This window comes from Ixodes scapularis, unplaced genomic scaffold (genome assembly GCF_016920785.2).
Source record: "Ixodes scapularis isolate PalLabHiFi unplaced genomic scaffold, ASM1692078v2 PGA_scaffold5__190_contigs__length_132052651, whole genome shotgun sequence".
NCBI lineage: Eukaryota > Metazoa > Arthropoda > Arachnida > Ixodida > Ixodidae > Ixodes > Ixodes scapularis.
Window position 1 is genome coordinate 53,648,592 of NW_024609880.1, and position 25,657 is coordinate 53,674,248.

The 25,657-nt window shown below is 46.8% G+C and overlaps 1 protein-coding gene across 2 annotated transcripts; it reads left to right on the forward strand.

The window, feature by feature from the left end:
• The first annotated feature begins 754 nt into the window (after positions 1–754).
• Positions 755–24,603, forward strand: LOC8051539 (BRCA1-associated RING domain protein 1). Of its 2 annotated transcripts, XM_029969037.3 has the most exons (11): positions 755–931; positions 2,891–2,947; positions 3,985–4,124; positions 4,713–4,775; positions 6,487–6,662; positions 10,289–10,369; positions 10,488–10,660; positions 13,129–13,231; positions 16,708–16,831; positions 22,031–22,135; positions 22,777–24,603. In XM_029969037.3, exons 1-11 carry the CDS (start codon positions 873–875, stop codon positions 23,166–23,168), a joined length of 1,473 nt encoding a protein of 490 aa, XP_029824897.2. In that variant the 5' UTR covers positions 755–872; the 3' UTR covers positions 23,169–24,603. The 2 variants fall into 2 exon arrangements, with proteins under 2 accessions (XP_029824897.2, XP_040062347.1); XM_040206413.2 differs by lacking the exons at positions 755–931; positions 2,891–2,947; positions 3,985–4,124; positions 4,713–4,775 and adding an exon at positions 5,628–5,798 and having other exon boundaries at positions 22,777–23,909.
• Positions 24,604–25,657: the final 1,054 nt, after the last annotated feature.

Genomic DNA, 25,657 nt, shown 5'->3' on the forward strand with positions numbered 1-25,657 from the left:
AGTGGGACCTCCTCGTGATTGTGAGTAACCATGATGGGGGCGAGTTTGCGGGTGCGTGATGTGATTGGCTATGAGTCTTTGGCACAGTTGAACTCTGTGATGTGAAGGGCTGTGACTTTTGAATGGTGGTGTACTTTGTGATGTGATTCCGAATGACTTTGATGGGCTGCCAATTTCGGTGATGTGATGGTGAGTGAGTGGGTCCTAAAATGCCGACCTATGGTCCTGACCCCCCTCTTGATTTCTGTATGCGTAAAATTTAGGGCGTAAAACGAAGGAGAAGGAGAGGGGGTTCCTAAACATATGGTACGCTGACCAACACCTGACCCCCCCCCCCCCCTCAAGAAATTCCTATATCCGCCCCTGGGTGTAAAAACGGTACCCAGAAACCTCGCCCATCGTTACCGTATCTATCAACCTCACTTCCATTACTCGTCAGTCGTCTAGGTGGCGCAAGTCACCGCCCGATTCGAATAATTTACATGCAATTATTTTTTTAATTATTAAATTTCTGAACCTTTTTATGGCTGGTTAGTTCCGCACATACGGATCTTGTCTTGATTATTTTTCTTATCGGGCACGTTTTTAAAATATTTGAGTCACCCCGATTTTTCGCCCGGCAACAAAAATGATACTGAAAAACACTGAATCTCTAAAAAAAAAAACCGAAAAACATATTAGAATTGTACAAAAATAAACTCCGAAACGTACATTGAACGTACTGCTTAACGTAACTTCAGTAACGCTGAGTTCAGTCCGCTGGGCCCGCACAATCGTCATCAGTAACAAGAAAAAACGCGGGAAGCGCTGAGTGAAAGCCGTGAAAGCGCTACGGACGGACACGGACAGCAAAATCGGGTGGTGCTCTCAAGATGGAAAATACAAAGCATGCTCTGCTGGAATTGCTCTCCACCTTAAGCTGCGCGCAATGGCAAGTCGTCTATCATTCTTTTATTGCCAGTACATACTTTGACTGTCGATTCCAAGATACCACATAATCACCATCGCTAGACGCGGCAACGCGGGCCTCCTTCGCCTTTCTGCGGTGTCGCCGCTCTCCTGATCCGCCAATAAAGGTTATTTTATTACTAGAGAGCGTTAAAAGTCATCCTACCGCGTACACACGTTTCTACTCTTTACAAAAACCACAGTCCAGCCAGCGCTCGCTCGCAACTGCGGCCAGCCAGAAAGTGCGCGTGCATAATACCAAAAACAATGAACGTGCTAACATACGTTTTTATGGAAAGTAAGTGAGAAAATGGTTTATTTATTAGAGGAAAATAAAAATTCATGATGAAACTGGCAAGCTGGCTAATCTTCGAAAAACTCGCTTTTAGCACGCGGCAGACAGCTCATAACAACAATATGGTGGACGAAATTACCACTTCTTTTCATAATAGCAGAGCGAACGCTGGAGAGGAGGCGACCAACTCTCCAGCGTTCGCTCTGCTAAAGTGGAAAGAGGTGGGAGGAGCTTCCACTTCCTTCTTGACCTGTCATCGACTGTACACCAGCTGATGTTTGCAAACAAACCGGAGCACCTCTAGTGGCACGCCACCGGCGCCACGCATGCGCACTGAGGTGTGGGCAAGAAGCGCTGCGTCCCACATCAACAAACCAGAGGAATATGATGTTGTCAACATCGGTGTGAGTCCCCATGTTCATTTTCACGTTGGAATTGTTCATTCTACATCTTCCTAGCATTGTCTTACTACTTTAGGGGCCTGAGCAAAATTAACAAGGTTGATTAGACCACAAAACTTTGTGAAAATAATAGGACTTGTGGCGATTCATTGCGTGTGAATGCTGTAAAATCAATGCTAATGCCCGATTCACATGATGAGATTCTGCTCACTATTTTCAGTCGCAACGTCGCTCGGCGTGCATTAGCTTGGACGGTAGCTGCGGTGCTCAACATCATTACTGAAAATCGCAAACAGAATTGGACCAAGTGAATCGGGCATAACAAGGCGGTGATGGCCACAGATAACAATGATAATTTCCTTGTATCTACTGTTTACACCGAGCCTACTTACCCCAAACAACCTTCAAACTTAAAAATCTTCTGAGGCTTGGACTTCCTATCCCAACGTTCGGTCTACTCGCCGCTGTCGTTTTGAATAAGCAGACAACATTTTGAAAGAACTTGATGGTTTTCCTATGTTCATATTGGAACAAAATAAATAAATTGGTGATGGCAAGGCAAGTATCCGTGAATTTAAACCACAGTGTTTCCAGCATGAGTAATCATAGTCTGACAGAGTCTGAATTTCCCTTTTCACGGCACCTATCCACGTTCTCGGACGAACCAAGCAGGCAGAGAAAACACTGAAAACGGATCTTCACGCCTTTCCCGGCTATTGGTACAATCCCGGTCGTGGTGTTTTGGCTAGAAGACAGATTTTAGTCTGGTTTCTTCCGAAACGACACAAGAATGCCCGTCCCGCATGGCGACTTCCGCCCACGCCCCCTGATTGGAAATGCACCTGAAACGCCACCACCGCGGCGTGACGTAACAGAGTTGAGTTGGTGTATAGATTCTCAAATCGTTTCCCGTAACTTGGCAAAGAGCGAACGCTACAACCCCTTCGAGCCAACTGGAGCGACGAAGGTGAAGCACGTGAGATCGTAACCTGAGAATCGTGCCCGGGCTCGTTTGCGTGTCCCAGACCGCTTTTCTCCCCACAGGGAAACTTGGCCCAAAAGTGACTTTCCTTTCTCTGCTGCCCTTGACAGCACTGCGCGCAACTAGTGAGATAAGACGGGTGTCTCCCTCTGACGCACCGATTGGCTCGCTGGGTCCGTAGCCTTCCCCATCTGCCAAGTTACGGTTAGAGGGAGTATAAGGGTAGCCCTTACAAGGGTTGGATGGCTCCGTTTTTCTGTGCAGCAAGGAGTTGCTGTCTGAGCCCCACGTCGTCGGACTCTGTGGTCACACCGTCTGCAGGTGAGCCGTCGTCCTGTGTGCACACCGCCCGTGGTTATGGTGCCAGATCAGGGGAGCTTCGTCGTGCTTGCAAGCTCTTCGGACTAATGTGTCCATCCCTCCCAAAGCTCTTCTCTTCCAAGCTTGTCTTCCAGAATAGATCTGACGGACCTTTTGCTAAAATGCCAAAAGACCACGAGTGCAGTCCTTGCCCCCACGTGGCACTAAAAAAAGCGAGAGGGTTGTGCAGTTGCTCGCCTGCCTTTGCCCGTTCGCCGTCATCTCCGAGGTCGCCTCCGTCGTCCGCTACGATAGGTTGTACCTCGAGTTCCGGCAATTCCTTTTGGCACCACAGAAGGTGCAGCATGCTTTGCAGAAGGTCTATATTCTATGTCAGTTCTCGAGAAAGCTGAAAGTGTCTTTGGTACTGACATCATAACGTTGGGTTCAGTTGAGCATTTAATGAGGTTGCAGATGGCATGGCATTGTGGCCAAGCAGGTATGTGCTCTGAGGCTGTTGTAGGGGGAGCGAATAACTGTGAAAGGGGGTAATGGGGAAAGCTCCATACAGGTATGGGAGAGTTGAGTGAAACAAGTTATGGGGTAATTGAAAGTTTTAATTGTGTGGTAGCAAATCGAGAGGCTCAAAAAGTTAATTGCGAGTGTGCTTGTCAGCTTTTGAGCGCATACTCACTTTGATAATACAGGTGAAACAAATGTGGAATGGTCGAACGAAGGGCCTCGAGACACTGGCAGACGTCCTTCCTTCCACTTTCAAAACTGGCTGCAATCTTATTGAATGCTGACACGAAACAGTCAAATATACTTACAGGTCCGCTTTAGTCAATATTTGAGGGCACTCTCTGTTTCAGCGTGCCTACCCATTACTTTGACCTTACAGCTGCAGTGATGGAAGTGCTGTGCCATTTGTGCTAAGTTGTGCCATCAACGAAATTCTGCTATATCTTGCGCCAAAGTGCTATTTTTGCTAAGCATTCAAAACAGTCTCGAAAACACATTTGAAAGTGCCTGAAGGGCATGGTCGTGCATGCTTGCAGGCAGTGCATTGCGAGTGCCGAGGCCTGTGGCATCTGTGGTACACCAACGACGCACCGCGAAGTAAAACCGGATCATCAGATAAAGAATTTGATCACCTGCACTGCACAGCTTAAGGATTTGCTGTTCACACTAACCCCAGGTATGTTTCTTCTTTCTTTTCGTCAAGTTGGGCCAGAGCAGGAGTCCTGAAACTTTGCAATTTCAACAAACCCCTTTCTGGCTTGACTGGAAGCCGAGGAACTGCTGCCAGTCTAGAAGATTAATGCAGTAAAGCAGTTATCAGGTCTCCAGGCCCTATAAGCAGTAAGGCACATGATACGAGATGTTTGGTTCATAGTTATGCATTACTAGATACCTCAGATATGTTCAACTAGTGCTTAAAGGCGTGGTGCAACGATTATCGGATTTTGGCCAATTAATCGCAGGAATTGTTCTATGTCTCCTGTAAAGTGTGTGGCGGTCAGTTAGAGGAAACGGGGCATTATTTTGAAGTGTATAATGATCAGTTGAGGAAACGGGGCATTATTTTCGTTGGCCCAGTTGCCACCACCAGCATGTTGCTCTCACGTGGACCTTGCAACTTTTTTAATGTGTGCATTGTTGGTGATGCAAGGCTTATGTTTGTGTGGAGAACTCTGAGAGACAAGCTTTGCCAATTTTGGCCTGTTGCATCCTTGGCCATAGCGTGGGCAAAAAGAGCTTTTAATTATGCATTTGTTTTCTTCAGGTCCTGCTGTTACTTCACGGACCACATCCCACATCCCCGAGGTCGAGGAGAGGTCTAACAATGGTACGCAATTGCTAACATTCAAACTCCAAACGATGAATTGCAGCTTTTTCACAGATGATGACTGTTATGACTGTGAAGCAAAACATCTATCTGCGCTCCTTTTCTAAATAACTTGACAAACGGTGAAAGCAACAGACTGTTGGAGAGGGCATGCGGCATCTGCAGCAGGGTATTTCTGAGTGCTATTCAAGCATAAACGGGGTATTTCTGAGTGCTATTCAAGCATAAAAAAATGTATATAATTAAACAAATTAACATATTGCGTGATTAAACTTTTCACACAAGGTGGTACCCAAACTTTATAAATGCAGGTTTTAGAAAAATGAAAAAAATAAATTAAGCCTAAAATAGTTTGTTTATTTTCTAACTACTATCTGGTTGATGCCGCTACTCACAGATGGCATAACATAAAGCAAAAATGTGAGAGCTTCTTTGAGATAAACACCGAATGCAGATCTGAGCAGGTGAGTGAGTAGCAGCAATGATTAGACATTTTTTCATTGTGGCAAAATATTGAATATTCAGTTATGAAGTCCTTTATTCGTTAGCATATTATTTTTTTCGAAAACTGTGTTAATTATACTTAAAACTGAAATTGATCTACAGCTAGTCTATAACTAATGACTATGACTAATAAATTGGTCTATAACGTTTTGATTATTAGTGGAGTTAATATCTAGTTCTAATACCCTGCAAACCTGCGCATAATCTATTTTATTCCGCTGTTCAGGTCGACCAGATTTTCTTTTATGAATGATCTCTTTTTTTAAAACAAGAAAAATGGCCAAGTGGTCAGCTATCAAGCTTAGGTAAACACCAGCATGGACATCCATATCAGTATTGCAAAATGCATGATTAATAAATGTACTGGAGGTGCTAGTAATGCGAGTAAGTTCACTAATGAAGTTGTGTAAGTAGAAAGATTCTAAAAGCAGCATATAGCTATTATGCGTATCATTCGCCAGATCAATATTAAAGCCTCCAACAACTACAATGCAATCATTCCGTCCATTAGACAATGCTGTAAGCACTGCCTCGAATTTTACAAGAAAGGAGTTTACTAACGAGCTTGGAGGTCGATACACTACATTGACTATTACGCCACAATCAAGCTTTATAAAAAGTGCTTCAATGACATCATCACTAATAGTGGCAGGTGATAGAACCTAAAAGACAATATTTTCTTTCACAAAAAACGCGATGCCTCCACCTCTCGTATGTGTATCACATGGAAGATATGATAACTTGTAGCCACGCATAACAATGCTTTCATTGTTTTTTAACCAAGTTTCATTTACTGCGATTACATCAAAACCAAGCGCATGCTGGGAAACATGCCTAACTAAGAGTTAGAGCTTTTTCGTAAACTACGTACATTGCAATGAAAAATCGAAAGATTATCTTTGTTCGTTTCAGTTGTTCAACACGCTGAAAAGTGAAAGACATGATAAACGCAGTAACACAATTCTTTGCGTCAGGTTCAGAACAGTTGCACCACCCTCATCAAATCCCCTTCACACGTGATGTACGAGACAGGCGAGTTCTCAGTCTTCCGCATTAGGACCTTGCCCTGTGACACCCACACATATTTCCAGTTTTACGTTACTAGATGATACCCGTCCACTGTTTGGGCATGTTTCTGACAGCGTAGCGAGTGGGCCTTTTGCAAGGCCCTTTGACCCACACTGATCTAATGGCAGTGTCTGTTCAGCCAAGGATGAGCGGCCACCCGAACAAGCCCCCAGCAAGGATCCTCCGCCAATGGCCCCCAGCAGTGCTGGATCGTCGGACCGCCGGACATCCAAAGGAACAACCAATCCAGTCTCCAAGGCACTTGAAAAGCGCAACAAGCTGGGGGAGACCATGCTTCAAGTGGCAGCCATTAAGGTCTGTCCCAATGGAATGTTTTCAAAGTCCCTTTCAATGACTGTTTCATGTTTATCTTCAATGCTCATTTTTTTAACAAAGAATGCATTTTATGCGGCATTTTCTATTAAAACATTGTCACAAATGAGCATCATATCGAGCGTCATGAGCGAGCAACACGCTGGGAGTGTTAGAGACGTTAAGAAGAAGAAAGGGCAGAAAGGAAGACAAAGAAGTTAACCTGGGGTATTTTGTCCCGGTTTGCTACTTTTTAGAGACGTTAAGGTTATATGTAAGGTTTATATATAAATTTTATAAAAGTTATAAAGCAAAAATGAAGGTATTTTCCCCAGATAAAGGTCCTGAAAAAAATACTTTGACACTTCTGGAACTTGCTCTAACAGAGACGTGAAATTTGATGGAAGCAAGTGTAGACCGTCTGTCGAACCGTGAATTAACGTGTGCAAAATATAACATCCCGAAGAAACCTTCCGTCATGTAAAATATGCAGTTTTACTCTGGCTGAACTTGAATTATGTTCATAACGGTTCTCTCTGTAGTGGGCGGGAGTGGTTTTGCTGCCCATCAGTCTGGCTTATTGCCCATCTCTGCTGTGTCCAGCCCACTTCTATATTTTGCCTCCGCTGGACAAGATGACGCTGATTCCTAAAATGCACGACGACCCAGATTGTCAAATTGGCAGACTTGTGTGGCTACGCAATGGAATTGCACAATTTCTGTAAACAAAATCGCTGCTGTGCGGCAGAGAAACTGCCGAGAATGACCAAAAGTTGCAGCCGTCGCCCCTTCCGCCTCCTCCCAATACCCCAGAAATTGTGATATGTACACATCTCAAAAGTTTCTTGGGAGAACTCTGGTTCATAATTACTAGGGTTCCATGTATTCTATAAATACCAATGAACTCCAAAGGGTAACCCCTAGACTGTTTTATAAAAACGAGGGAAGGCGAAAAAATGCCGAATTGGAGCTTTCCTTGAACAAGAAAAACCCGTGGAAAGAAAATCTTTATCTACAGTTTTATCTTGCGTTAACCCGGAACTGAACTGTTCATGAGGTGGCTGCTTCCTTCGCAACTCCTTCTCTTACTGATACCGGGACATTTTCCATGCATGCAGGTCACTTGCGTGTTTCCCAAAGGTGTCCCATTTTCTCCTACATATACACACACCCATTTTGTGCCCAACACCAAATTTCGACACCGGAAAACACAGAATTTGCAGTAAAAAAAAGATGCCCAAACCCCTCCCCCCCATCCCCCCCGAATTTCAAGAAAAATAAACTCCACGAAACCCTACTTACAATGAAATTGACTAGCATGTCTATCATAGATGATGCGAAATACCGTTCCAAACTACAGATGCGAATTCGAGTGCCTGAGACTACTTTAGGTGAGCTGATATATTCCCAACATTCCTAAGGACTGGCTAACAGTGGTTAAAAGTCTGTTGTTTGGACCACCACGAGGCATGTGGGACACGCTGACCCACTGCTTGTGTGCTTCCGATAGTTTGTTCCGCCAATTATTGGTCATGGCTGCGTTGAACGTTGTGCACCAGTCTGGCGCAAACACTCTCCAAAGTCTCACTTTTCAAGCACAACCAGCCACTTTTGTGACGAGTGTGTGCCAGGCAGTCGGATGCCTGCCGGAAGTCGAACGCGAATAAAGGAGCAGAAAGCAAGTGGGCGTTGCACATTTCCAACTTTCGGCGTAATCCGCGTAGCTCGCGAAAATGCTCGTTAGCAACTGACAAAGTGCACAGAGCCAAAGTGTTCCAGATTGAGGGTTTCTTGAATTGCACAATCCGACCATCTTCGGCAATCGTCGTTCGTTGATCGTTGAACAATCGTTGACACCACTTTTGGCTGGAGATCGTAGTGATCCCGGCGAGACAATGGCATGGGCGAGATCCAACATGTGGATTGCTGACCATCGGTCTAGCCTAGGGTTGAAGCAGATAACGCTTGAAGCAGCATATGCATTAATTCTATGGTCGACGACAGGTCAAGAGTTTCGGGGAAGCTCGTCGCACCTCTTTCCACTTTAGCAGAGCCGATGCTAGAGAGGAGGTTGCCTCCTCTTCAGTGTTGGTTCTGTTAAATGGGAAAGAGAAGGGAGAAGCCTCCCCTAAACTCAACCTGTCACCAAATATAGTAATGTGTGCCCCTGTTCTGGCGATCACATACGACTAGAGGACACACTGGCACCCGGTGCCACCTACGAGGTGGCCCTGTAACTGCATTTTACTAGAACAAAGGTTTTGCAGTCTTTGCGAGATCAAACTGTTGTGTATTCAAGTTCTCCCGCCCCGGTCCTCACCAAGGCATTGCATATATTGGGGTTCCCCCAATTAGCGCCAGATGGGACCATGCGTCTGGAAAGCAACGAACCAGGGACTCGCCTCCACAAGCTCCACAGCATCCTTGGGAATGCAGCTCCGGATGCGTGCTCCTGTCTAGCGCTATTTGGGGGAACCCCAATATGTGCGATGCCTCGGTGAGGACCGGGGCGGGAGAACTTGAATACACAACACAAACGTGCATACACTGTCTACAAGAAACGGTCGCTTATAACGTGGTTGAAAGGTTCTCGAGTCAATGAAAAAAAAGAGATTTGATGCATGAAAAAGTAGGAAATATGCGGAAATCACGGGCGTTCTTTGGCTGCGCTGTCACGATGCCGGCGGGTCCTTTCGTCGTAGGAGGTTACGAGAGCTGCATCCGGTCGTAAGCAGTCGCTAATGCGGGCCTCACTTGGCACGAGGGACCTGCTTTTCCTTTCTTTTATTAATGCGAAAGCATTAACTGTCTCACGGAGGGAACCGACGTCATCAGCTTTGAAACCACGCCAAACTGGCCAAATGGCATCTAAAATACCCTTTTTCAAGTGGAGCCGATTTCTGATGAATTATGCTCCAATTGGCTGGCGCGCGTCATCAGGGAACCAGAGAAGCCCTCTCCATGGCGGCGCAGTGCACGCAGAGGCCAACGTTACTAGATTACCTCAGTTGTGGAACTTCCACAGAAGGGGCTACCCCCCCTCACTCACTTCAGTCTGCCTCCAATCTTTTGAAGCGCCATCTAGATTTTCGTTTACGAACTGTGTATTCTATAGAGTACGGTGGAATGTCATTGAGACGCTGCACTTCGAAACGTACGTATCCCATAGAATACACTGCAGTTACCAAAGCAGCCATCCGGCGCATCGAACGACTGGAGGCGAGTTGTGGTGAGTGATGGGTGAGTACTGCTCGTACATGCAGCGTCTATGAGCAGTTCCGTATCTGAGCTAATCTAACAACGTTGGCCGCGGCGCGGCTGCCGGTAAGAGGAGGGGGCGGTGGCGGCAGAGTCGGAGCCTACCCGGGCAGACTCCAGAGAGGTGGCACGGCCGAGTTCGGTGCGGCCACTTCACGAAGTCGCGCGCTCAGCCGTCCGCCGGCGGAACGTGGTCGTCCATGCCACTACGCCACAGACAAACTAAGGGAGCGAAAGAACTACATTCATGCTTTCGCATTCACAACCCATAAGAAGTGCTTACGTGTCCTTGGAGTTTTTGTGCCCTTTCGTGCGCTGTTTTTAGGGGGCTTTTTCCTTGACGTGTTCCCGTGCATTCCTGACGCTTGCAGGGCAATGCAGACCGGGTGAGGCAGCTGCTGGAGGAGGGGGCCGACCCGAACGTCAAAGACAACGCAGGCTGGACCCCCCTGGTACGCCTCTCCTCTGCCCCCTACTACGGTGCCCCCCATGCATCTCTGATTGATGTCGTCTACCACGTCTTAAAGAGCGCTTCCTCGATTTCTGCCCAACTCGGTCTGCTCTGCTCAGCACGAGGCCTGCAACCACGGCTTCCGGGAGGTGGCACGCCTGCTGCTGAGCCATGGCGCATGCGTGGACGTGGCCGGGCCCGGAGGGGTGACCCCCCTGCACGACGCCACCGTCAACGGTCACCCAGACATCGTGCTGCTTCTGGTGCGCTCCGGTGCCACTCTCGACGCCAAGTAAGTGCCTCTCGGGTTTGGTCGCCTCAGATATGCTGCCCAAGACACGCCTTGATTTATCTGTTTAGCCGAGTGCTCCAGTTCGTTCTCAAGTGCCGTTTCTGAGCATGATGTGCTCAGAGACTTTAGGAAGAAGGCAGACTAGACACGACTCCACAGAGATTGCCGTCGGCGAATAACACAAAAATTTGAGTCGGAGCTGAAAAGAAAGCAAGGTAAACTAGAAGTCACAATCACTTGAAATTCGGGAATGACCTTAACGAGTTCGACTGGATTGTTTCTAAGGCTTATTTATTGTTCCCATTCCGTTTTTTGTTATCACTAAGTTCTACATATAAAATGTAATTGAGGTTATACTCAAATTAGAATATATTTTTTTACCCGAATGAATAATTGCAGTTCTATTACACCCTTTAGACCTTTAATTATACGTCAATTTGGGTGCTCAATATTATTCTACTCTGTCATTATTTTTACAGAACATAATTTGGTTTACCTTGAGCTCCATTTCTAAAATGGCCATTCACTGCAGTTCATACGGTCCTTCACACTCAGCATATTGCTGTCGTGACTGGTGCTTCTACATGCAACTAAACAGCTGGCTACAGGCACGTAGCCAGGATTTTGGTTTAAGGGGGGGGGGCCGCCCATGACAAAATGCTGTATGAGGGAGAGGGGGAGAGGAGGTCCCAGCAAAATGAAAGATTTCGGGGAGGGGGGGGGGGCCTGGGCCCCATGGGTCTCCCCCCTGGCTACGTGCCTGGCTAGCAAGTTCTGTGTTAAACAAACTTTTAGCTGCTGCAAAATATGCTCCAAAACGACTCGGACCAATCACATTACTGATATGGCTAAATTGAATGTTTGATGAAATTTAAAACTCCATATAAATTAGTTTGCAATAATAAATTAAGCTAAAGAGGTACCAGTGGATAGCACATGTATAAGACTGCAGGCATCTAGTGTTTAGTAAGCAACACTTGTAACGAATTTAAGATGCGAGGCTCTAAATATGCCACCAAAACATAAAATGTATGATGTCTGGCATTCATTTTCTCTGACATTCGCTAAAGCAATTCAGTTTAAACAAAATAATAGGCTGTGCATCGTACATTCATAAAAAATAAATTTTGTGTTTTTTTGTCTTTGTTTTTTTTTTAGCTTGTTTTAGCAATTGACAGAACTACTGTTGAGGCCGGTTATAACGAAGTCAACGGGAATCGGAAATCACTATTTCGTTATAACCGACTTCGGTATAGCCACTCTCGATAGTAGGTACAAGAATCAAGCACCCAAAATGTAGTATTTCACTAAGATTGAAAGATGGGCTAGTTGGTACATTGTTGGACTGAAGTGCCGAACAAACAGGGACGAAGAAGTAGACAGAGACATGGCGCGTTTGTAGTATTCCACCGTGCTCGACGCAAAATATTTTATAAAAAAAATAGAAAAAAAAATTATTTTAGAAAGTTTGAAGAGTGGGTTTGTTCAATATGAACCTGAGACTTTTCTTTATAATAATTTGAGGCAAAACAAAATACCCACTCCGACACGCACGTTCGGTTGTGATTTGCTACCCACGGCCGTCGTCTTAAAGACGTCTGGGTGACGCAACAGCCGAGAGGGGGCGTCAGCTGTTGACACGGCTGAGAGAACCAGACAAGGAATCTTTTTCATTGTTTTTGTGTTTTTTCAGCGTGCTTTACCAGCAAAAGTAACAAAATAAAGCACAGACCAAAAAAGTCCGCACTTCAAATATAAGATTGACTGCTATCGTAGATTAGGGTCTGTGCTCTTGCTTGTACTTGCCTCCGTCTTTCGCCAGTTGTGCCAATCAGACGCCTTTTGTTAGCTGACGGGCGCCTTAGGTAGCGAAATCAGGTTGTTAATTATATATGTTTTACTCGGGTAAGTTCACTCTTCCAAATTTTGATACACAAAATGCAAAATCTCGGCCACTTCGGTACAAAATCTCGACATGTTAAGGTTCTCAAACTTTACCATCTCTTTTGAATGACAGCCCTTCCAGGTTTTGACACTGACACAATAAGACCATACAGAAGCATACAGAACTTGTAAAATAAGGCTATATACTAGAGAGCCTGGCCCATAGTTATCCATCAGTGGATAGCTCAGATCTGCTAAAATTGTATGTGAAAAACATTTTTCTTTGGAGTCAAGGAATTTTGAGAGTTTGAGGAACTCCTCAGTGTATCCTGGGGAACTTTTGTGGGTATCCTGGAGAACGAGGGTATTCTGGGGAACACCTGGTTTCCTAGGAACCTATTTTGAGAACCTGTATGTTAAGGAATCGGTTTATGCGGCCCCTTCGAAGAATCAACAATCCACTTGAGTCGTGCGATAGAGAGCATGCGGTCTCGGCACCTCAGATATCTCTCCGAGGTTTCCCTGGTGTTTATGCCAAGCACCCGTGTCCGGGCTGATCTCTGATTGGCTGCTCTGCCATGCAGGACCAGTGACGGCCTCACAGCCCAAGATCTGGCTCAGGGGGAGGTGATGAGGGCAGCTCTCTGCACGGCCGTTCCGCCAAAGGTGGTCGCCCTCCGGTCTGGGGTGAGCTTCGTACCGACGACCCCACCTGCCACGTGGCACCTCTTACGGAGCCCATTAATATAAGATTGGCTTGGCCTGCTCGGCAGAACATTGTGTGCAAGCCTAAGGTCTGGCTTGGTTTTCGGTTTCTGAACTTGTTCCATGTGCTCTCCGGCAGATGGCAGCACTACTACTCTCATTGCGTCCCCTTTGAGCTGTTTCGTTGTTTGTTTATTGGAATTTTATCGAGAGGGGCCCCTCCTTGATGGCTCGCTTTTGGCCGGCACGTACTCTTGCGAAGGGCTACCTGATTAATGGTTTGTATGTAATCGACATCACTCTGCTCGACTCCTATGTAAGCTAAAGCGGCTGAGTGGAGGCTGCGGAACTAGGGACGACTGTGGCCTAGATCTCGCTGGAGCAATTTTGAAGAGTTTGACTTCCCGGCTAGGCGATGCATGTCGTGTTGCAGCAGAAACACGCCTCTTCTTTAAGGAGCAAATTACGCTTGCCACAGAACTGTAACTTCCCGTCGGAAAGAGAAAAGCTCGACATGAGTGTACTATGTAGGCACTGTCCACAACAAAAGAAGTGAGGCAACATGAAACTGTGGATGGTGGAAGGTGGCTCTTCATCTTGCACTATCCACACTCTTGCTCTTCCTGATTGTTTCTGACAGTACTGCACTGCAAGGAACTACTTAAAAGAAAACTGAAGCACTTTTCAAGAAATTTGAGTTAGGAGGAGAGCTCCTGCACAAGTCGTCTGCTTCTTGCGCAGGAGTTGTGGTGACATCAGAATGACACCGAGCTCTGATTGGCTTTGATTGAATGTATGGTGGGTAGACCTCAATGCTAAATGTCTTGAAGTTTACCCACTATTTTTTTTAATCAGCCAATAAGAGCTTAGTGTTCTGACATCATTGCAACCCCTGTGCAAGAAGCAGACAAACTTGTGCTCCGCATAGCATTTCGTCCCGTGGATTCAGTTATCGCATTTATCTTGGGCAGAAGTAAACGTAAACCTGATTTGTTTTTAAAAAGGCTCGAGGTACACCTAAGCACTTCTTATGAGTTGTGAATGCGAAAGCATGCAAGCCACTCGTTCGCTCCCTTCAGTCTGCGGCATACAACGCGCTGACTTTGGGCGTGGAACGGTAGAGCCACTGCCTCGCGGACATGCAGCGCCATCGGGTGAATGATTGTTCAAACTGTCGTGTGCCTTGCGGTGCGAGGAAGGAAGAGACAGCAACATAGTTCCCAGCAGAACGAACCCCTTGGTTTATTCTATGCGCCGTATATACTTCCACGCGCCCTACAACCGATAAGCGGCGAGCGAACGCAGTAATCAGTGACAACACAACTGTGTAATAACGCAGTCAGGATGACACTACACAAACTGACGCGCAGCGGCCAATGGGAGCCTCGTCGACGCGCCAGCCAATGGGACCGAAGTGTAAAAGGTGCCGTTGGCTCGTTTTGCATGGTTTCAAAGCTGATGACGTCGGCTCACTCCATGAGACCAGTTAATGCTTTCGCATTAAAATATGTGCAGCAATTGCCGCCGGGTATGCAATGATCCTCTCTGCCGTTTGTTATCTGTCCAGAGGGTCGTGACGTCATTGACGGCATCCCCGAGCCACCTTAGTGGCCAGCACCCTGCTGCCGACGTCACTTGTGGTTTTTTTCTCTGCTCTCACGTTTCCCTACCGTCGGCGCGCTGCAACAGGCGGGTGTACGTCGAAATTTTAATTGACTATTACGACGCTCCTACTAATAAGATTGAAATAAAACTGAAGGCACGTAATTTTTAAGGTGTCTACATTACAGCTTTTATTGTTTGTTAGACTTCAAGGACCTTTTCAGCTTCTCTTTAATGAACCTCAAAGAGCAAAAAGTTATGCTCGAAACGAAACTTGCAAAAAACATTTTTTTAAAGTGCCTAAATAAGACAATACTTCATAAAATAAATTTTCCTAAAAAAAAAAAAAATTAAAGCGGTTTACAAATCCCTGTAACGCCGGTTGGAGCGCAGCTCTTGAGGAGGAGGATGGAAGCGTACTGAGGGACAGCTGACTCCTTAAGGTCACGTGACCTCATGGGAGGTCGGGTGACTTCAAGGGGGTCACGTGACCTCGGGGGAGGGGGTCACGTGACCCTTCACGTGACCTCAGAGGGTCACATGACCTCGGGAGAATCACGTGACCTCAGGCGGCCACGTGACCTCAGGGGGTTCACGTGACCTCAGGGGGTTCACGTGACTCCAGGGGGTCACGTGACCTCAGTGGGGTCACGTGACCTCAGGGGGTCATGTGACCTCAGGGGTCACGTGACCTCAGGGGTCACGTGACCTCAGGGGGTTCACGTGACTCCAGGGGGTCACGTGACCTCAGTCGGGTCACGTGACCTCAGGCGGTCACGTGACCTTGACGATGACGATTTGCTGACGTTATCAGTGACGTCACTGATGACGTCATCAGTGATGATGACGATGACGATGCGGATGACGATAACGTCATCAGGTTGCATGCAACCTGGATTGCATGCAACAGGTTGCATACAACTTGTTGTATGCGAGTTGCATGCAACTCCCGAAGGAACCTGAGGTCCTCCCGAGGTCTACCGAAGAAACCTGAGGTCCTCCCGAAGGGACCCGAGGTCCTCTCGAAGGACCTCGGGTTCCTTCGGGACGACCTCGGGTTCCTTCGGGAGTCCTCGGGTCCCTTCGGAAAAATTTACCCATAATGCACCGCGCGGTTACGCCGACGGCGATGGCGACGCCGCTCAAGCCGGAAACGGGTGCCTAAGAGCTGCGCTCTAAAAAAAAAAGAATATTCCACGCAATAATTATGTTGTGAAACACAATTTAGATGGAGGTGTACTCCGCCCACGCCCCACTATAGAAACCGCCCATTGGTATTGGCCCACTAGTTTTGGACTGGCTGCTCGGCCAAACACCGCATGCAAGCCTAATGTCTCCTTGTCACAATGTTCGGTTAGTTCAGTCTGGCATCTGACACTGCCTGCTGCTCATGTGAGCAGCGACACTGCAACATCCGACGCCGTATGCCATCGTCTGCTACTCCACCACTGTATACAACCGTCTGCAGCGCCCAGAAGACGCTTTCATGAAAGCGGCATTCTAGCGTCCCTTTGTGCACGAGCCACAATCCAATACAAGCACCCATCAATACACGCTAAAAAGCGCTTGAAAGGACTAAAAGAAAATTAAAGAAATGTGCAGTCCTCTCAGCTTGTCTGTTGTTGGTTTACTTCATAGCATTTGCGAGCAAGGTGGGGAAGAGTCATGACGCACAGTCAAAACGCAACCTAAATTATTTGCTTTTGCAAGCAGGTGCGTTGCTCAAAACATCATCTTGGACTGGTGTTGGTGTGTCTGGCGTCTCATGTCGCCCACGCAGGGAAAGTAATCCCAAAGGTGCAACGAGCAACGTCACGGGACTGCAGTAAGCGACTGCGGTCCGTCTGGCTTTGCAGGGTGTGGCATCCGGCCCTCCCCCGGTGCTCCTGGCCTCTGGGCTGGACGAGGCCCAGTGCAGGGATCTGGCACGCTGTGCAGAGATGCTTGGCGGCAGCTGCCGCTCCTCCTTCTCCGAGGAAGGTGCGTGGGGCGGGGCTTCTCAAACCCTAGGACACCATCGTCCCCGCCCCCGTGGAGAGCGTTTTAACAGCACTGTTTTATCTTAGCCTCTCATCAACGCATAGCTACGATCCAGACACTACACCCTCGTCTAGAGCAGCTGATATATGCAATAATGTGCATTATTGTTTACAAGGTCTGTAAGCTTTTGCGCCGCTTTATTGCGTCGCTACCGAGACCGGGAGGGTTGCTCGGTTGTCAATTGATAGAGGTGGGCATTCCTCAATATCAAAAAGTATGGATCCCAGCTTTAGAGGAACGTTGCTGTAACGAGGAAGATGTGAAACTGCCTTTTAGATGTCACTAAACACATTTTTGTGTTCCTCTGTCCCCCCAACATTTTTTAACACAACACTTATTGCTGTATCTAATGTTGCTATACCTAATAACTTTTCAACATAGTAAATGAAGCATGAACTAAGCGAAAGCTTTAAAAGGATGCATCTGCATGAATGGCTGCATGGATGTAGGAATGCGAGCGCATTCCTACAAGCAGCACACCACGTCTTTCTTTTGCACACGGCGTTCCAGCTGTGACATCACGCTCCCCCCGTGCAGGCGCAGCGCACCCGTCGGCCTCACGGCTACCATGACTAAGCATCTGCGTTGCTTAAGCGCCCCCACCTGCTTCACGGTTTCCGTGACAAAGCATCTGCATTGCTGTGCTTTTCTTTGTGTTTTATTTCTGAGGCGCATCCGCTTTGACCTTGAGCGGCGCATGCTTGATGACATATTTTTATGGCCATTTATCGGGCACAACGCCGATGCTGTCTTTTAGGATAATGGGACGTATAAGGCTTTTGGCTGAAAAAAGAAATAGATAGGAGCAGCAAGGTTGTACTTGTTGAAGCACAATGATTTATGGGAAATCAGTAACGTTATACCGAGAAGATTCATTATAGTGGGAAATCAGTAACGTTATACCTCGTGGGGCCATACTTTGTATGTGTTAAACAGGATGATCTGTGAAACAAATTTATTGCATTGTCATAAAAATGCATTGAACACTAGTCATGTGTGAATAGTAGATTTCGGGGTAGAAGCGATCAGTGGTTTTAGCCGAATATTTTCAAATCAAACATTAAATAGTTTTTCCGAGCCTTTCACTACTGCTGCACACCATGCTTAACACTTTCGTGCGCAAAACATTACTTGAAATACTAGAGACCTACAAACCTTGGCATTGTTTCAGAACACACAGAATAACAGAAATCTGGTCTTGGGGGAGATGGGCGCTCGTCCAGTCATCAATTTTACATATCAATGTACTGTGCATATTTTCTCAGGTCTTACAAATTTGGGTATGGGCGCTTAATGTGAAATCCGCAGATGCGTGGTTTTCTACGGTACATATTGCCTTTTTTCGTAAGCATGTTTTCGTAGTGTTGCTCGTGAGCAACAGTGCGCATTTGCGGTGCTACTTCCCGTCAAACAAATGAAAGCAGTTACGACATGGGAGAGAGCCCAAGCGCATATAGAATTTTGTACAGTAGAGAAAGGTATAACTGAATTGGTAATATTTGCGCTGGTCTTCCTGGGATTTGGTAATATTTGCGCTGGCCAGTGGGGCATGCCATCATACGTCACATCTACTATTGACTCTGATTTTGAAGGATGAGTGATCTGCTTTTAAGGTGCATTTCGATCCTCCACTGCTAGCGCAGATGTCTTTGCCCATGCGACAGGTGGCACTAAATTTATGGAGGCGCACATAGCACAGGAGAAAATAAATAATTCTTGAATTGTTGCTCCCGGGCAACGCTGGGCATCAAGGGGCTAAGTGAAAACTCAGCTGAATTCATGAAGGTCGTTCCCAAGGGTCCACCCTTTCTTTATTCGCAACTCCAACGCCCTATAGGTGGCGGGGCGGTAGTTCCAAGATGGCGGAAGAGACGGGGATAGATTCTCCAGGATATCCCGTGCGCCTGCTCGCTGACGCTGTTCAGCGCGCTAAAAATGATTAATTTTTTTACAAATGCGAAGCGGTTAGGGAGGGATCATATTACAGGTGACCGAGATGCTGATGCACGTTAGGAAAACGAGCATGCTGTTATTTAGAAGTTGCAGAAACCTCAAAGTGCGAAGCTTTGTGGTGAGCCTGCGCGTTTTAGGCACCGGCCACGTTACTGTTTGTGGCAGAATATTTTCGAGGGTGATGAAGATATGTTTGCGCTTTGCCTGGCCATTAGTGCTCAAAAAAAAAAAAAAGAGCCGCGAACGGTGACCGTCAAGCTTCGGAAGAGCAGCGTTCACAGTATTGGTGTCTTCGCGTCACTGCCTCAGAACTCGCTGCTGACCATCTCGGTTTTTGGTGTATTGCAACACGTAATCAAACTGCTCTATGGTTATTGATTGAAAGTTTGTTACCGCAGGCTACCGTGCGGTGTAGCATTACAGCTGCAAGCTGGTGCTGCGCCTACGAAGCACAATTTTCAGTGCGCGCCAGGAGCGTTGCCGTGCTCATTATTAAAAAAAAATGTTGTAGTAGTCCTTACACTCCTTGTCACATATACGACACTCCAAATCTTCAGTTCGCCGTGAAGCCCACTGACGTCAAACTGACGGCCCCAACTTTTACAAGAGGCTTGATGACGACGCAATATAAGATATTAAACAGCTAAAGTATGCGTCAAAGAGAAAAACAAAACAAAAAAAACGCTTAGGTTTTGCAATAAAACCAAAAAAAAACGACTACTCTTTTTTTTACAGTCATTTAGACTTACTTAAGCTATTTTAATAAGTTGTACAACTCCCTTCTTTAAAACATACACTACCGTCACTTTTAAAGGAGCTCGAAGGTGAAAATATTGATATTACTAAAAAATCAAAGGGTATGCTACGCGAAATGCTATCGGAAAACAGTGTTAACGACTCTTTTTGTAGATAATCCATGCAATAAGGTCTAGTACTTTGTTTTTTGCTTGTCCTGTTTGAAATGTCTCTGCTGCTTTGCTCCACGGAGTAGGGCCTCGTCAAGCTGCAAGCCATGTAGCTTTTTGCCCTATCTCCCTCCTTTGTAAATAAAGGAAAATAAAATTATTAATTAAAAAAAATTAATTAACTCGGCTATCAAGCAGCTCGTGAAAGTTGGCTGCGCCGGTTTAACGTCAGTACGCTGTACGTCCAACTGAAGTTTAGGGGTGTCGTACGCTATGCAAATACTGCCTATTAAAATAATCGGCGTGTTTAGGGGTTTTATTTATTGCTCTATCAAAAGTAAATATTTTAATATACCGAACACTTTTTGTACCATGTTATTTGCAACATTCCGGTCCTTCTGGCCAAAACTGCGCGTTCTAAGCTCTCGTCACGAACGGCTGGCTAACACAGACGCGCTTAAAATGCTTCGAGCATTTCTTTATTTGCTTTGTAATTACCTGAAAGCAAGTACGGATATTCTGTCTTTTTAAAGTGCTTGGAGTAAATGGTAATGTTCCTTGTAATGGCCTTAAAACGCGAACCCATTCTCGATTTGTATTGCTCGACATACCGTTGCGCGACGAGTTTTCTCCTACTTATGGCAAAGAATAGACTTTCCGTAGTCCGTACTATAGAGTTTTTCAATATTTACCGAGAGCGTTTTCCGTCAAGTTCAGCAAAGATTGAGCTGGGGGCCATGCACAAGACCAGAAATCCGCAGTGTGTGCGATGCACGAGAAGCACTAATGAAATTAGACATCCCGGTCCTTTGTGCAAAGCTGTTGCAAGACGGAGCATAAGAATTACTTTTTTAGCGCGCTCACTTTTTTCGTCAAAACGGCTTCCCGCATCAAGGCAGACAGTCCCTGCCACCGTTTCCGCGCCGCCGCGGCCGCTGCCGTCCCCGCTCCTCTGGTTCTCCGTTGGTCCGTTTCAGGGCGAGCGGCGCGCTAGAGTTGCGAATAGTATTCCTTCAAAAACAAAACTTGACCACTAGAAAAACTTTTAGGGGGAAAAAAACTCGACCGTCATAGGGTTAATAATGATGGCAATAAGGCTTTTAGTATTTTCTTTGTTTTCCACAAAAAAGAAAAAAGAAGGGGGCCGGCAATAAAGGCCTACGTTGGAGCTCGACGACACCGCAATATACTTTGAAGGATAGCAGCATCGTAAAGAAAAAGAAAAATATCTCGAAAGTCTTGTAATGCGTGGAATGCAGTATTTAAATCGTTTATATTTGTTTAGCACAGTCGTTGCAGGGAGTGAAAAATACTTTATATTATTGCGTGAGCATTAGTACCCACATGACAGGAAAAAGCTGATGGCGTCCGTCTGCGGACACAACAGTGGAAAAAGAAGTCGCCGTGTAGAGAGGAGGCGAGTAGTGAAGGACAAAGGCGAGAGGAAGGCGACATCACGTGGCAAGAGCCAACGTGCGCGTGGATGCTGGGGCGAGTCTGAACTTGCAGATGGGTGAAGTGCGCATGCCTTGGTTTGCGCTACAAAATGGAGTGTAAACCAAGTACTAGCGCTGGTTCAAGTAGGCGCCAAAAGAAGACGGATTGTGGACAAAGTTTTTGTGTTGAAACCGGTGGACAGTGAAAGCAGCGTCAGGCAGCGGATGCACTGCTAAGCGTGCAAGGCGGGCAAACGAGACAGAGGAGCGGAATCAGCGCCTAGCAGAAGAAACCCCCAAAGCCGGCAAAGATTAAAGGAAGATCCATAGGTGGATTCTTAGAAAATGCATTTTTGGAAATGCCAGACATCCCTCATCTGGGAAACGCTAACACTGACCCCGTAACAAGGCCAAAGAGAAGTGGGAAAAATTAGACGAAGCAAAAGAGAAAGCCAAAACAGAAAAGTGAAGGGGTTCAGTGCTAGCATTTCCCAAGGGTCGTGCTAACGCATTCCCTAATGATCCACCAATGGATCTTCCTTTAATTTATTCAATTCCCCGCCAAGCTTAGCGGAGGAGGTGATGTCGCAACGTCACAATATCGTGTGATACTGGGACTTGAAAGTGCGATTTGACGTCACACAACGTCAATTTTGCAGTGGCAGCGAAATTGACGCTGCAGTATCGAGTTGCAGTGTCGTACGTTATCCCGACGTTGCGTGATTTCTCCGCTAAACATATGGCGGAGAAGGACACAGGCAGAGAAACTAACAGATTTCTAGGGGTTCCGTTAAGAGACATCACATTCCTTCAAACGGCAAGACACAAGCTGTCCGTCCTCACAGTGAGCCACCTGGTGGTGAGCTGCGACGAGCGTGGCAACTGCCGGCAAAGGACCCTCAAGGTGCTGAGTGCCCTGGTCACCGGCACCTGGATCCTCAGCTTCTCATGTAAGTCCCTCCCTCGTACCGGCAGCCACCTCGCCGGCATTGCCGTGGAACTATGGTTAACAGTAAACATCTAGCAGTAAAAAGTAAACATTAGCAGTAAACAATTGGAGGAAAGGGGAATCCATTCACCCAGACACTCGCGATCCTCCGTTGCCAAACCCCCGACTTGGATTGCTCCCGGCAATGGGTAGGGACCGCAGTTCCACGCGAGTATAGTACACTCCAGTCATAATGACAACGAGAAAACCCGAAAATGCAATTGTTATGACCGATGATCGTCGTATTTGGATTGGATGCCCAGTGCAGAAAGGCGCGGTCCTCTAGAAACCGGTCGTCATAAGCGGCACACCGTTGCATGTGATATCATTACAAGGGGATTGCACTGTACCTTTGAGCGTAGCCACTAGTGGATCCACGCAGCATCGCCCAGCTTGTGTTGCCAACACTGCGGGTATGTCTCGCAGTGTCTCACAACAAGCATGAGGCCAGCACGCGGCGACGCCAGAACGACTCTAGTCGAGCTGCAGCGCGTCTGCCGCTCGGGACGGGGGTTCACCGAGGACGCCATCGTACGCGAGTCTAGTCTCCTAGATGGCGTTGCCCACACTGCCGCATCTTTCAACGACGGTCTCTCTCTGCAGGGGTGGAGGCGTGCCTGCAGCAGGGGCGCAGGGTGGACGAGTTGGAGCACGAGGCCAAGGGCACCAGGCAGCACCCGGACAACGGGGCTCCTGCCAGGGCGCGTCTCCGCCGGGCATCCCATGCCGACCGCCTGTTCTCCGGCCTAAGTACGGTGCTCCAGGGGCCCTTCGCACGGGGACCGTCAAAGGACGACCTGGCGGCACTGCTTGGCCTGGGAGGGGCCTCCCTGCTCTCGCGGCCTCCGCCGGCAGACGCCGCCGGCGTGGTCCTCCTCGTGACGGAGCGGGAGGGACGTCCCGCTCAGCAGGGTGGTCGTCCGGGCGTCTTCGGCGTCGGGGCCCCCTGGCTCCTCGACTGCATCTCCAAGTTCGAGGTCGACCTTCCTGCGTAGGCCCTCAGTCCGAGTTCAACGCGAGAAAGGGGGTATCCGCCTTTCATTCGTCGAACCAGCGGAGGATAAAATTAAAGATTTTCCATGTCCAACGCATGCTCGACGTGCCAAACTGGGAGCAGCCATGACGTGCGTCTCGTGGAGGAGTGACCTGGCGTGGGGAGGAGTACTCGAGGCGTATGCCGTACTAGATCCCGAACCGACGTGCGGGATTGGAGCGGGCGAAAGTTACTTGAATAGTCCCGGTGGTGTTCCGTTGTGAGCGATTGCATAGGTTCTGCATACGCTCAGTTTTTTAGTTTGGAGTTTGGAGGCAGCAGGGAAAAAATCTATTGCGAGATCCAACTTGGAATATGTAACAAATCTGCGGTTTCTTGGCTCTTGCGGTGACCGGTCCGGTTTTGTAACAAATCTGCGGTTTCTTGGCTCTTGCGGATGAGCGGTCCGGTCCAAGACTGAGAGTCGTCGGTCAAGGACAGACGACAGTTTGCGGGACGACGAGGCACTTGAATGTTTTTCTTCTGTTGCATATCTTGATCGGATCCAGTGTCTGCCACCTGAGCGACCGTGGAACGTGCAGCCGTCCACAAAACTATTTCGCACAATCCTTAATAAAGAAATTTTTGAAGTATGGCATGCTCGAATAATTGCTTTATAATTTTCATTTACCAAAATAGAATTCCTAGCATGCACAGCGCTCACCAAACTTATCTGGAACACGCCAATGGTGTCTTATCTCATGGGAGCATCATCCTGGCAGCAGCCAGAGAACTGCTTCATGACGTAGTTCTCAACAAAACGGCCCGAGCAGGAGAGGCCGCTTGCTGGATTGTGGATGCCGCAACAATTTTGCCGGCTGGCCAGTCCATACTTGCCGCCACCTCTTTGCACAATGCTGCATAGGGAGCTGTCGAAACAGTCACTGATTGCATGGTTTGATCGGTAATCATCTTATGTCTCTTCCGGATAAGGTGAGAAGCATAGACCGCCTTGCAAGCAAAATTGCCGCAATGTCCCCAATCCAGCAGCGATCTTAGCCTGGAGCTAGCGGCTTCCTCTGCTCGGTCTGTTTCACCGAATGCTACATCCTGGAGCAGTTCTTCGACTGCCATCAAGATTGCGTTTCCATGAGATAAGACGTTGTTCGCACGTTCCTGATAAGTTTGGCGAGCACCAAACGCCGCACGACACAGTTTATGCAAACGGAACATTGAAACTTCTTTTCGTTGTACAATTGAAATGGTGGTTGTGGGCACCAAACTACCTCTTACATTACAGTCTGAAGTGACCACCTTCTATTACGTCAAAGGGAAAAACTGCTCTTTAAAAATACAAAAACAAAAAAGCACATTTTTGAAATTGTGTTTTTAAAGATCGACAGGCACTTTCATCGTGTCATGAATTATTTTCATGTAATAAATCTTTTATATTGAAATATTGACTTCAAAAAATTGTAAAATGCATGTGTTTTTTTTTTTTGTTTTTTTTCAATTAAAAAAAACTATTTGCACACTTTGCTATTTTATGAAAGCCATATCTTCACTTGCACATATACAATCTTAGTAATTTTTGCACGACACTGTTTCTGCAAACGCAACATTGGCACTTTTTCTCGTTTTACAATTGAAAGGATAGTTGTGGACACCAAACTTTACCTCTTACACTAGTCTGAAGTGACCACTTGCTCTTTAAAACATAATAAAAGAAGCAAATATTTTAAATTGTATTTTTGAAGATTTACAGGTACTTTCATCTTGTGAATTATTTTCACGAAAAGTCTCTTATTTTGAAATATTGATTTGAACTTGTAGTAAAATGCATCTGTGCATGTTTTAGGCTATTATTTTGAGAACTATTTACACACTTCACTATTTTATGGAAGCCACATCTCCACTTGCACATATCCAAGTCATTTTTTTTTTGTCTTTCTCTGCTAGCTGCATGTGCGAGGTATCCAATAAGGGGTATGACTATGTTAACGGTAGGCTGAAGCGGTTTTGTATTTGAGAAAGCACATAAATCATCTTCATTTGACCTCCAGAATCTCGACAATCGACATTATTTTTTTTTAATTTGGTGCATGAAGGCTGCAGAAAATTAATTTTAAAGTACCGCTGAAGGCCCTCCTTCCTGGAGCGTGATTTCGCAAAAGGAGTTTTTGGAATCTCCGCTTTAGCGCATCTTCAGCGCCTGTCAAAGCCTTGCACGCGCACCCTTGCTATTTTTTAAAAGGGAAAAAAAAAAACGTTGCGACTGGTGCCAGTGCGGGGGAATATACTTGGCAAGCTTGCAATTGCAGGTGCTGCCCACACGAGCAACACACGCTTGGCGGCCAAAAGATTCTTTTATGACGTATGGACTGGTCGGAGATTTTTTGTGTTTAGTTACTCACTCGGGGAAAACAAACATGATATTCAGATTCACGGGATAAAACATGCTAGAATCAACCTCTATCTCATTTTTTAAGTAAGTGTTTCAGGTGCTCTTTA

Excerpts from the sequence above, each read along its gene's own strand:
- LOC8051539 (XM_029969037.3), top strand. The coding sequence starts at position 873 with ATGGAAAATACAAAGCATGCTCTGCTGGAATTGCTCTCCACCTTAAGC. Across the intron at positions 10,370-10,487 it reads ACGCAGGCTGGACCCCCCTG|CACGAGGCCTGCAACCACGG; the intron begins GTACGCCTCTCC and ends TGCTCTGCTCAG. Across the intron at positions 13,232-16,707 it reads TGGTCGCCCTCCGGTCTGGG|GGTGTGGCATCCGGCCCTCC; the intron begins GTGAGCTTCGTA and ends CTGGCTTTGCAG.